General features: G+C 41.1%; 1 protein-coding gene across 1 annotated transcript in view; it reads right to left on the reverse strand.

The window, feature by feature from the left end:
- Window positions 1–437: 437 nt before the first annotated feature.
- The window catches only part of NETO2 (neuropilin and tolloid like 2), a 46,875-nt gene continuing 33,911 nt past the window's right edge, over window positions 438–13,401 (reverse strand). Inside the window, exons 7-9 of the mRNA XM_060254371.1 lie at window positions 10,699–10,927; window positions 8,718–8,831; window positions 438–1,153 (exon numbers count right to left, since the gene is read on the reverse strand). Of these exons, the coding sequence (XP_060110354.1) occupies window positions 573–1,153; window positions 8,718–8,831; window positions 10,699–10,927 (924 nt within the window). The 3' untranslated portion in view covers window positions 438–572. The remainder of the gene's footprint in view (window positions 1,154–8,717; window positions 8,832–10,698; window positions 10,928–13,401) is intronic.

Here is a 13,401-nt window from a genome sequence, read left to right on the forward strand (position 1 = left end):
GGAGTCGAGGATTTAAAAATGCAGCAATACAAAATCAGTCAAGACGAACCGGAATGATGCAGTGTTACTCAGCTGAGCCTCAACTGGCACTTAGCACAGTAACTCGAAGCTACAGTTTTGACAAACAGGAGAAACACTTGGATGTCAGACTGTGTGGTGCTAGGCCCACTTAATTTTATTACTGAAGTAATTAAGGTTTTGAACTGAAAACCAAGTACCCAAAGGAAGAAAAAAATGTAACCATGGGAAGATAGAAGGAATTTGGGCGTTGGGGACTGTTTCATACTTGTGGGTTTTCTTTGAACATCAAGTCATAGATGTCCCATGCAAAAACTGTTTTGTTTTTTCAACCAAATGGGCATTTCAAGGGAAGAAATTTGTGTTTATGAAGAGCTTTCCTTTAAGGGAGGCAAAATATAAATTAAGCTTTTAAAAAAAGGCAAATATTTCATTTCTCCACCAAATCCCATATGGTACATTTATGTACATGTAAGTTATAACTTTATATATATATATATTATATATATATATATATAATATCTACACACACTCATCTCACTTTTGAAATGAGACTAGAAGTCCATTGATAAGGAGCCTTGTGCCGCGTCCTCTCGACCTCTCACGTAGATTTCGCAAGGAATCTCTTCCATCACCCTGTCTTCTATGACCTGTTCAGGGCACTCATGACCCTGTTTGAAAGTGTAACTACTTTTTTTGAAGGTGCTATTAAAGGTCTTCATTGGCTGAGGCTGTGCAAAATCGTTGCGGAAAGGAAGTTCCATTGAACTGAGGTTGGTCCTGCTTTGCTTTACCGTAGCGGCTTGAGAGCCACAGTGGTGGTCATGAATGCATCTCGAAGCTGTTGAAGAGCGCCTCATTTTCTGGTAGTTTTCAAGTTCTTCAGACAGGTCAGCCAAGTCGGCAGAAATCTCTTTGTCTCTCAATGAGAAGAGCTCATAATGAGGAGGATCGAAGACCTCCTGGAAGCCAGTTTTGTTGAAAGTGGTTTTACAAGCCATCACCTTCTTCCGTGGCTGCTTCACCTGCACCAGGATGGAGATGATGAGAAGAACCAAGACGACCCCTGAAGTAATCCCAATTATTGTTCCGTGGGTTTTGGTGATTTGTTCAAACAGTCCTGTCCTCTTCTTTTCTGTAAAGGAACATAGAGAAGAGGTGAGCAATTTTAAGCTTGTCTGTCACATTAAGCGCATGGTTAGAATTGCCATTTACAAGAGAAAGATGATTGAAGCATCGCTTGGGAAATTTTGTAAAGAAAATTTAAAATTCTCCCTTCTCTCCAAAGCGGTGCATGTAGTCGTGACACTGAATATGGTTCAGCACTGATTGAGCCATGGAAAGACGAAATTCTCTCAACGAAGTGAGTGATTAAATTTACTGGGTGATTTAGCGGGGGCGGGGGGGAGACCTTCATTAGAGGACTGCATCCAATACAAACCTATTTCAGGATGAGTGATGTTTCCTACATGCAGAATAAGGCCCTGCTTTTCTGAAAGAGCCTGCAGGTTGAGCAAATGCAAAGGAGTGCAGTTCACTCACTGGCAATGGCAGAAATAAGATCAGAAAAGATGTGTAACGTGGGTATCCAGTAGATTCTGGGCTCGATCGATTCCCGAGTTCAAAGGCTTTAGAAGATGCATCAGCAGTGAATAATCCATGGTATTTCTAAAGAGTAGACAAACTCACCATGGCAACCAACCAAGATAGTTGTGGTCTAGTAATTCCTTTCCAGAAAATGGTATAATTACATTGAAGACTTTTCCTCAGATTTCATCAGGGATATTCTCTAGTTTGGTGGTACCTTACAGTTGATTTCACAAGGGAACACAGCCAGAACAAAAATAGCTATCCCCAGATAATGCCAGTGGTGATTGTGGGCAGTGTGGTGCCTGCTGACACCTTCCTTGGTGCCTGACAGGTGAGTGGGCGGTCCAGGTGGGGTTTTTGCCCAGCAAAGCTTCTGATTTAAACATTTGCTCTGGCAGCAGCTGCCAGCATAGCACAAGAATCTTTGCTATGTGACTGCAGTAAACTGCAGCAGCTATTTTGTGGCTGGCTCTGCCTCCTGCAACAGGTATTTTGTGACAGGCATTTTGGGGCTGTGCCCTCAGAGTCAAAGGTTGGGGACTCCTGTGTTAGAGGAACTTTTAAACTAGAAACCTAAGTTCTCTCTCACTTAAAGGCATTTCTAATTATTGTTGACTTGCACTGTACCTTCTACTTCAGGGTTGCTACTAAAATTTTATTTTTCATTTCCCTGTCTTTCCCTGACCAACATTTGTCAATTTCCCTGACCACCATTCAAATATAACCACAAGTTAAAAAATGAATAAGTCATGTTGCATTAATGCAAAACTTAATGAAATGTTCCACTCTACAACTACACAAGTCTCAACTGCAAAAATATTTGTCAAAGTGAGAGATTTAATATCAGCTTCTTTCAACATTAACTGCAGCAACACCTGTTTTGCAATTGCACTAAAAATTGCTGATTCTGCATTAGCCTTTGCTCCGGCTTCGGCGCTGCGTTTCCCCCGGGGCAGATGTTGGTTTCTGCACATCATGACCTGGGGCGGCAGTTTGACCGGCCTCCAAAGCGGTGTCGCCCCGCATTTAGGAGATCGTCATTTTGCGAGAAGTTTATTTTTGATGCGGTTTCGGGGTTCGAAATTTATGTGTGGAACTCACGCCAATGCGCTGTAAAACTTTTCGCATCAGTAGAACACACCCACATAACTCCACGCCCATGATTCCGCCCAGTTATTTCGTCATACTTCCTTAATTTTACTCCCTTTGAAAATTATCCAATATTTTCTTGAAATAATTTTTTTTAATCAAATCACGTTTCGCGTTACAACGCGAAAAATATATAATGATGTAACACGATTTTCTTTTACTGAATACATCCCTTGCTTCCACCCACCCCCATTCTTTATGGTATTCCACGTGATTTTGATAATGTGTCATTGCATTGTGATTACTTTCTTCCCCCCTCCGATTAAAATCACTCCTATTATGATTTTTTTTCAAATAAGATCATTATAACGCAAATAAATAAATAGTGATGTTACACGAACTACTTTAAAGATGCGCGATTGCCACCTTTATCGATCCCCCCCATAGGGCCTCAAACGGGAACAGGAATTTGATTATGTTTATAGGTTTATATTTTTGATAGGTTGGGGAAACTTTCTCCCTTAACCCCTCTGCATAAATCTCCCTACCCCCCACCTTCATGCATCTGTTTGTAATTTGTTATAGCTTTTAATGGAAAACTGTACTTAACTTTAATCAAATATTTCCTAGAAAAAACAAGTAGATGAACCAATTGTCTGTGTTAATTCTCCTTGGAGTGTCACATGACTGTACTGAGATGCTGTAAACTGTGACCAAGTTAAAATATATATATACACACACAACTGATTGGTTTAGAATAGGAAAAGGAGTTCGACAACGATGTATATTGTCACCCTGCTTATTTAATTTATATGCAGAGTACATCATGCGGAATGCTGGCCTGGATGAAGCAGAAGCCGGAATTAAGATTGCTGGGAAAAACATCAACCACCTCAGACATGCAGATGACACCACTCTAATGGCAGAAAGTGAGGAAGACCTGAAGAACCTCTTGTTGAGGGTGAAAGAGGAGAGCACAAAAGTAGGCTTGAAACTCAACATCAAAAAAACTAAGATAATGGCATCTGGCCACATCACACCTTGGCAAATAGAAGGGGAAGACATGGAAGTAGTGACAGACTTCACATTTCTGGGATCAAAGATCATTACAGATGGTGACTGCAGCCGTGAAATTAAAAGACTTTGCTCCTTGGGAGGACAGCTATGGCAAACCTGGGCAGTATAATAAAAAGTGGAGACATCACCCTGCCAACTAAAGTCCATATAGCCAAAGCGATGCTATTCCCAGTAGTAATGTATGGCTGTGAGAGCTGGACCATAAGGAAGGCCGAGTGCAGAAGAATAGATGCTTTCGAGTTGCGGTGCTGGAGAAGAATCTTGAGAGTCTCTTGGGCTGCAAGAAGATCAAATCAGTCAGTGCTAAGGGAAATCAACCTAGACTGTTCCCTGGAAGGTCAGATGCTGAAGCTCAAATACTTTAGCCACCAAATGAGAAGGGAGCACTCCCTGGAGAAAATCCTGATGCTGGGAAAGACAGAAGGCAAAAGAAGAAGGGGGCGGCAAAGGATGAGATGGCTGGACAGTGTTACTTATGTAACAAACACGAATTTGAGCAGACTTCGGAGGATGATGGAAGACAGGAGGGCCTGCTGTGACTTTGTCCATGGGGTCACAAATAGTCAGACTCGACTGTGCGACTGAACAACAACACGTACACACACACACACACACCTGGCATCTTGATGAACTTTACTCCTTTCTTCTTACAAAGAGAATCACATTTAAAAACTAACTCAAGTTACCTGTGATACAGGAATGCAGGTGTATGGATTAATGGCCGTTACCAACCTGTTTTGTTTTGTAGCAGGGTGAAGAAAGAGAAACTAAGCCTGGATTAAACCTTGGTTTAAGATTGTGGTTAGTGGTGGCAGCAGATGGGACTGGTTACCTGCTTTCTTATGTCATCACTAAGCACAGTAAGTTTTTAAATTGCATCCCTCAAATCAAGAGATGAAACAGGAGATGCACACAGAAGTCTAGTAACAAGATGGATTTGCGAGCATTTTCACATTTCTGCAGTTAAGACCAACATCTGAAGGCAGCTACAGTATGTTTTCCAGGTCTTCTTATGCAAAGATACCTTAGATATCACCTTTTGCAAAAAGACACAATTAACATTTTTTCTTCCTAGACAGGACTTCTTTTTTAAAAACCTGGGAATAGGACGGTTGTGTATCTAATGTGATAACAACCACTTTAGATCTCGTTAGCAGTAAATACAAAACATTGAATAATTTAATAATTTATTAGTCTGACCTCCCAACTGAGCTAATGGCCTACAGATGTATGTTGAAAGCAACACCCTGGAGCAGCATTACAGCACGTTAATTACAGTATACGATTCTAGCTAGCAGAAGGCCCGACATATATCAAATCCCTAGAAGCATCTCCTGCCTTTACAGACGTCTTTCAAGACAGATGGGCAAATAACAGTGTTCTTCCTACATGTTCGCGTAACGTTACATATGGATGAGGACTGGTGAGAGAATTCCCCTTTAAAAAAATAACATGGGAAGTGCTACACATTAATTTCTAGAACTTCAATAACTATTGGTTAAGATCCACTGGTTCTTCTATGCATGAAGCACAAAACACATGGAGAGTGGGGGGCATGAAGCCCCCAGGCCACAGAGGATACAGCAACAAACAAAGCGAGGGGCATTTTTCTCCCTGCAATAGAGGCTTACTCCTATAGCTTAACCAGGAGAGCGACAAATAGGAAGACAGAAAACCTTCTAACTGCAGGAACTTTTCTCTCTCTTGCCTCTTCTCTTGGAAAGCTAGTTTTAGGAGAAAGTCCAAAATACTCTGTTCAAATCCTCTTTTAATCCCAAGCACCAGTCGTTTCCAACTCTGGGGTGACATCGCATCACAATGTTTTCACTGCAGACTTTTTATGGGGTGGTTTGTCATTGCCTTCCCCAGTCATCTACACTTCCCGCTACCAAGCTGGGTAGTCATTTTACCCAACTCAGGTTGTGAGCAGAGAGCTCAGACTGCATTACTGCAGCTTTAACACTCTGCGCCACGGAGCTCTGTAGTTTAATCCCATTACACAGACCTTTATACATTCAACAGTGGGTTATATACATGCAGCTGCATGCAAGGATTCTGCATGCTTACATGCTAAATAGAAGGCTGCCTGTGGACTGGGGGTGCGTGGGAAGAGAACATAAGGTCAGAAGAGGAACATAAGCTCAGAAGCGAGAGAAAGAGAAATCATAAGGGAGAAAGTGTTGAGATAACGAAAAAGGAGTCTCTGATTAATTGGGCGACATTTTAAAAGTCACTTTAAAGTACATAATATGTGTAAAAACTGCAGATAACAGTGTGCCATCTCGGTAAAAGCATTCCTCCTCCGCTCCCCTCTCTCTCTCAGGAATGGACATCTCTTCTGTGTTTGATGCAATATACATCATCTAAAAACAAAGCATGCCTTTGAGTATTTGTTGTATCCGCATGGCTTTTTAGCCAGTTGGTTAAGCCTCATACAATTAATCATCTACAATTTTCTTAACCAGTGACAGCCTTACACATTTCCCTTCCTCCTCAATGAAACCAATGTAAACTGATCTCTCCCCTGAACCAGCTGCTCTTCTGAAAACTGCAGACATGCAGTGCCACTCCTTCCATTCTCAAGCTCTAAGGTCTAGCAAATATGACATCTCTAGAAGATGAATGATTAACGATAGCAGGACGGCTTCACAAACTGTATTTGCTTTGATTAATAGAAGGTTACAGGATGACGTTTGCCACACCTCAGGCACTGAGAGTTAACAGCTGTAGATGAGAATCACAAATAGATTTGACAGTACTTCATCTGAAAACACACAAGATGGCACTACTAGATTATAGCAATTTTCTCCGTATAGCTGCTTAAAGAGGGAGGAAAATTAATGCAAGTTCAGGAAGAAAAGGTCATTGTTCTGGACGGTGACAAGAGATACAACCATGAATAAAAAAAGACATTCAGAAAGGGAAAAGTATTGATATTTTCATCTCTTGGCTATTAAAAAGCTTAGAACAATGTTCATATTTACAGTTAAAATACAAGGGATAATTTATTTTAAACTCCTAATTCTGCAGCTAGAAAGACAGCACTGTATTTGCCAATGCGAAGGTACCCTTCTTTTTCTTTTTTACAAGTTTGCTTAATAAGAAATGGGCAAAGCCAGTTTTCATAATCAAAATGCAGAATAAATGGGGAAAAAATTGATGGTGTACCTTCACAAGTTGAGTCTCCACAGACAAATGCAGCCAGGTTTTATACACACTCCACCTTCGCTATTTAGCCTTAGGTTTGCTTTGCCTTTACCCAAACCTCTGCCAAATGATTAAAAAAACTTAAACACTCTAGTTTATTGCCAAAAGGTTTTATTTTTCTGCGAATACAAGCAGAAGAACCAAAATTGCTACCTAGAGCTTTTTTTTTTTTTTTTTAAGAAACCAGTACTGACTAGGAGGAATGATTGAGAACCATACTGTGGCAGTATTACCCATGAACACTGCTCAGGTCAGCCCTCCGAGGCATCTAGACATCCAGTGAGTGCCCCATATCTCCACCCAGTGACACGCCACTCTCCTGGTTTGCTTTACTCTCAGAACGGTTGTTCTCTCACCTCTCCTTTGGTAGGCTACTACCAATTGTAAGTAAGTAAAGTAAGCAAGCTACCACCAACTGGACATTTTAGGCATTACCTACGAAGTGGGTGTTTCCATTCTAAGATTCCACCTCGTGTTTGTGTTTCCTGCTACCCAATGCCTGGTTGCAAGGATGGTTTGCTATACTTGCACACTCGTGGGGGAAAAACCAGTTTTGCAACTGACTTGGCTCCCTTCTACTGGTGCCCATTTTAAAGAGCAAGTTTGAATGGTGGAGGTCTATGATGTATGAAGAACTACTACTAGATTTTAAAATAGTAAAATAATTTATGAAAAACAAAATGAAAAATAAAATGCATACTCTGCAGAGAAACAGACTGAGTCAGGAATGCAAAGGAAAGATTCAAACGCACGATCCTCTGTCCCTCAACCTTATACATGCCCTAGTTGGTCTTGTTCTAAAGCTGTCTTTTTAAACTTACTGTTCTGAAAGCCTTCTATTACCTGGGAATCTCTGTTCAGGCAGACAGCCCTTTGTCTCTTCCATATGGCAATGGCCACCATCCAAGGTGGAACCTGATGTGGGAGCTCCCTCCTGGCAAGTCACCCCCCACAATTGGAATCAGTCAAAATGGGCCCTTCTCCCTGCATACCAAGGGCTTTTATTAACTCTGCCCACCTCTTGTGGATCCAAGAACCCTTTTCTGAAATCTTCAGGAAGATACAATCTAGCCTTAGTGTCACCTATTACGTGCCAGATTCCAGGTAAGGTATGAGCTGGCAATTTTACTATTGTTGGCCAACAGGGCTATTTGCATTTAAAGGATACTTGGGAGCAACTGTGAATTTAGGGAGAGGTGTTTGTGAGTTTCCTGCATTGTGCAGGGGGTTGGACTAGATGACCTTGGAGATCCCTTCCAACTGTATGATTCTATTATTCTAACTGCCTGTCTTGTGCTAGTGATAGGTGAGAGAAAAACTTTTAAAACTAAATGTGGGTTTTGTCAAGACCACTCACTCCCTGGCGTAAAAAAGGGATCTCTCCAAAATTGCAAAGGTATGTTTGGAGAAAAATAAATTTTTTGCTTTAAATGATTCACATGTCACCTGCAATTGATTTTGGTTGCCTATAAAACTAACAGACTCTGCCAGCGAAGAAATATAACATCATGCATACATATTAAATATGTTCCTATGTTTAAAAAAAAATCAAAAGAAGGAACTTGGGTTGTACCACTGTTCAAATTCACAAGCCACATACATAAAACAAACAGGGCAGCCATCTGGCTTCAAAGTTTATCATGCATTTTGGTTTCTTAAGGTTGAGTAGGCAGATTTCAACTGACCTGAGGCACAAACAAGGTGAAAGTCTTGGATTAAGCATGCACCACACTCACCTTTGCAGTGGTTTTCATCCCAAGGATATGCACAGTTTTGAATGCCGTTGCAGACTAGAGAATTATTGATGCACATGTTGCTATGGCAAAAGAAGGTGCTGCCTGAGCAAGGAGCTGAAAGGAAAAGAGAGAGGAAGGAAAGCAAATGTTATGAGCTGCCCAAACTTTTTGAAATACGCCTTCAATATGTAATTACTTTCTACTTTGAGGCAGAAATTTAGGTCTAAACAAGACTGCTGAATGCTACATTTGGGCATTTTCAGAATATTTTCCACAGCTATGGCTTCAAATGTAACCATCAATATTATATGTATTTAAAACATCACAGCAGTCCTGATTTTTCTCCAATTATGCTCTTTTTGGCAGCTTTTTCTTTTTAGGATTATTTATAGTGAATTAAACAAGCAGTGATATAGCCGGGTCCTCTCACCAAGCCAGTTAATTACTTAGGGTTACCAACCTACTGGAGAACACTTTATTACTCTAACATCTTTTTATCTCACCTTTTCTCCAAGTAGCTCCCAGTGAAGTATGTGCTTCTTCTGCCATCATTTTATCCTCACAACAATCCTGTGAGGTAGGTGAAACCAACTGACCCAAGGACAGTGAGCTTCACAGCAGAGTGACCATTTTCAACATGGGTCTCTCAGACACCACACCAACTCTGTTTGTATTCAACTAAAAAGCCATTTGACTTTTAATGAAAAGTCTTGCTCTTTCTATCCATTTTTAATGTCAGACTTTGTTCTGAAAGAGTTCTGAATAGCACCAACAGATTCAGAGGTACAAGCTTATCTGGAGACAACAAGTAGGTTTCAATCAAAATGGTTAATCATCATTTGTGAGTCTTCCAGTTTTAGATGCCTGACCTATTAAATAAAGAAACCTAGTTTCCTTATATAGCATATCCTGAAAAGTCTCATCCATGATATAGGCTGCAGCTCTGCCCCAACTGAAGCTACAGCACTTTGAAAATGTAGAGGATAAAAGCCTTGCTGTACACATGGTACACAACACCATAGAAATGCAGTTGGTTTATAGCCAAGAAAGGTGCTGCAAGCGACAGCCGTATCTCTCCGTTTCCTCCTCTGTAATTTTCAGATGATGAATCTCATGCTGGGTAGGAAAAACCTTTGCCCCACGAATCATGACATGATGTTTTACATAGTCTGAAATTACACTAAAATAGTATGCTGAAACTGCCTACATTTTCTGCAGATGCAATGGCAGTAAGCACTTGTTACCCAGTTCGCACATCTCTGTTCCAAGGGGCAAACTGAAAAGTACTTTGATTTAACTATAGGTTATGCAAGAGATCTGATCTGCTGAGAGTTTAAAGCTCATCAAAGGTGTGAGCCACGATGCTATAGGGGTGTCTTTCTTCTCATACTGTAATTCCTTCCCTAAATCAATAGTAATGAGCCCTGGTGGAAAAAGGAGAAGGGGAGATTATATTTATACTGTGCCTTTCACTACCCAAAGGAGTCTCAGAGCAGCTTACGATCTCCTTTCCCTTTCCCTCCCCATAACAGACACTCTGTGAGGTAGGTGGGGCTGAGAGAGCTCTAACTGAAACTGCTCTTGAGAGGAACAGCTATGTGAGAACTTGTGACTGACTCAAGGTCACATCAGCAAGTGCATGTAGAGGAATAGGAAATCAAACCTGATTCTCCAAGATAAGAGTCTGCGCACTTAGCCAGTACACCAAACTGGCTCTCAGATAGATAGATAGCCATATTGTATGTTCTCCCTACACCACGGCTAACAGTACCTTGGGGGAGTCTACTTCTGTCAGGGAAATGGCAAGGAGGAGAAGAGTTACACATCCTCCTACCACCTTGATCCCAACCTACTTCAGGCCCCGCTGTGGCTGGTTTTGAATGTAAAAGGAAAACATTGGCAGAATCAGATCTCACAGACCACGGTCTTTAGCTCTGGATGATGCTTTCCCTGTAGTTTCTGTTTTCAACAATATACTTACGGTCCACAAAGGACGTGAAGAGCATTCTGAACCTGCTTAGCCTACTGCCTTCATCTGCCCACATCCGCACCACCCCGACTCCAGTTTGAAGCATCACATCGTTGGCCACAGTGCTGCAGAACTTTGCTTTCAAGTTTTCAATGGAGCTGCTTCCGTCATACACAGCCACAAAGTTTCTCTTGCACTCATTTGAATGCTCCATTTGGTAGTCCAGAAACCTCAAATAAATCTGTTTGCCAGAGGGGAAAAAAACGTTTTAGAAAGTGGACTAGTAGTTTAGTTGCATAAAACTAAAGAATATAACAACCAATGTGGTGACTTCCAATTCTTTTAAATTTGTATATTTACAACTTAGTGAAAATATAGGAGGCAGCTCAATAGATTGCAATTTAATGTTTATAGTCATTTATTTGGGGAATTTATATGCCACCTTGCTGGAGATAGAATCATAGAGTTGGAAGGGACCTCCAGGGTCATCTGGTCCAGATGACTTGTGTGAGGTGGCTTACAAAAGAAAAAATAGAATAAAATAATGGACTATCAATATAAAAACACCAAAAACAGGCTATTTAAAATATACACCAAAATAGTTAACAGACAGAAACATTTGCACTTTCTAATTGTTAACATCCCACCCCCCCTATTTTCAGGCCTGAAAGAAAAGTCAAAATAGTTCCTTTGTATCAAAATATAAATCTCTTTTTAATATGCGTTCTTCCCAGGCAAAGTTGAAGTTCCCTCTCATAAAACAAAACTGAGTCCTCATTTTTCCAATGTTTATTTTTTTCAGTGCTTGCTGACTCAAACCTAAGAGCAGCTGTTCTTTCCTTAGCAAGTTAAATGTATTTCAGTCAAGGAGCTTTAGCTGAAGAAACTAGCGGGGAAAGTTATGTAACTGCTTTAGGTGGTGGGCGAGATGCCTTGGTTCTGAATATTTTGTGTTCCATAATTATCGTTTGATTAAAGGTAGCAACTCTTGATAACTATTCTGTGTGAGGAAATAGTGCAAGACAACCTTGAGATTTTATAATTTCTCAAGGGACATGTGCTTTCACTCATACATGTACACGAATTCCCTCTATAAAGTCATCATTTCTTAAAATGCGTGCAATTCTGTCTTGGCAGGAACATTAACAAATCTTTTGGCAATTATTTCCTCATTTAGGAGCATACTTGCAGTAAAAGGAGACAGTGAATTGCTGCTTGCTTTCTGTTCTACAGGGTATTTGAGTACCCAGATACTCAGATAAAGGTGATAAGTCCAGACAGAAATGCATTCAGGAAGTGCTTCAGTCCTTCTTGAAGGCAAGATTCAAGAGCCTATTAAGCTACCAAAACCCAGAATTCACTGCAGGAGGGAGCAACAAAACAGTGCAAACAAAGCCAAGCTTTACTTGACAGAAAGGAGACAACAAGAAAGCAAGCAAAACACTGAAGCCATTGGAAATCTTTTTTCCTTGTATCACTACACTGTAGCTACGATACTGTAATTACCTTCTCTCTGAGTGCTGTGGTGCAGGATATAATTCTTTACTCCATTGTGGAAAAGAACTTCTCTAATTCCTACCTCCGGCTGAAGTTTACCATCAATTCTGTTCATGGGGGGCGGGGGGCAGTATGGGATCCTCAAGACCAGCAGAAGGGGGGGGGTGGATAATGGGGTTCTACTGTGGGAATTGGCACAAACTGCTGTCCTCCAGTATCAATGGAAGCATTGCTCTACTGTTGGAACGTCACCTTTGCATCCGACCTCAGGATTTAAAACCAGTTTCTAAGTGGAAGGAGACTACATTGGATACTTGTGATGTCTCTTTTATTTACAAGCGTACAGGTTGGTCAGTGCCATGATACAGCAATAAATACGCAGCAGAGTTGTCATTGCATTATCCTACAGTCTGAACCCATTCCTTTTCTTGGCAAGTAACATACTGTTTCCTTAGACCTAGGGTGGCCAAACAGTGGCTCGGGAGCCGCATGTAGCTCTTTCACACATATTGTGGTTCTTGAAGCCCCTACTGGCCTGTCAGCTGGCTTGAAGAAGGCATTTGTCTCTTTAAATCACTTCTACAAGCCAAGCCAGATGGCAATTTGGAGGCTGCATTTAAAGTTAAAGTTACTTTCTTTCCACCTCCCTCCCCTATATATACACACACACACACACACATACATACATACACACACACACATATATTGGCCACTGTGTGGCACAGAGTGCTGGACTGGATTGGCCATTGGCCTGATCCAACATGGCTTCTTTTATGTTCTTATTTGCCTTCCTGCACTCAAACATCTGATGTTCATATCTCGTGGCTCTCGAGCATCTGACATTTATTCTGTGTGGCTCTTCTGTTAAGCAAGTTTGGCCACTTCTGCCTTAGATTGAAGCTCTAATTGGCTTTTGGTTGTCCCTTCAGCAGGTGTGCATAACTTGCATTCTCCTCAGTTGTCTCTGGATACAGGGAAGCCTACCTGCACACGATGGGTGACTACTTGCAGCACCCAAGCCATTACTATGCCTAGATATTATAGATCAAGACAGATCTCAAGACAAGGATAAAAATGAAAGCTATGGCTTTTCAACCTGGAACTTCCTGTTCCTTCTCACTTTGTTTAATCATGACTTGAACACAAAACATGTAGCCCTCTCAACTTGTATGGCTTTATGAAAATACTATTCATATTACAGGTACATACATACACACC

This window comes from Heteronotia binoei, chromosome 14 (genome assembly GCF_032191835.1).
Source record: "Heteronotia binoei isolate CCM8104 ecotype False Entrance Well chromosome 14, APGP_CSIRO_Hbin_v1, whole genome shotgun sequence".
Lineage (NCBI taxonomy): Eukaryota > Metazoa > Chordata > Lepidosauria > Squamata > Gekkonidae > Heteronotia > Heteronotia binoei.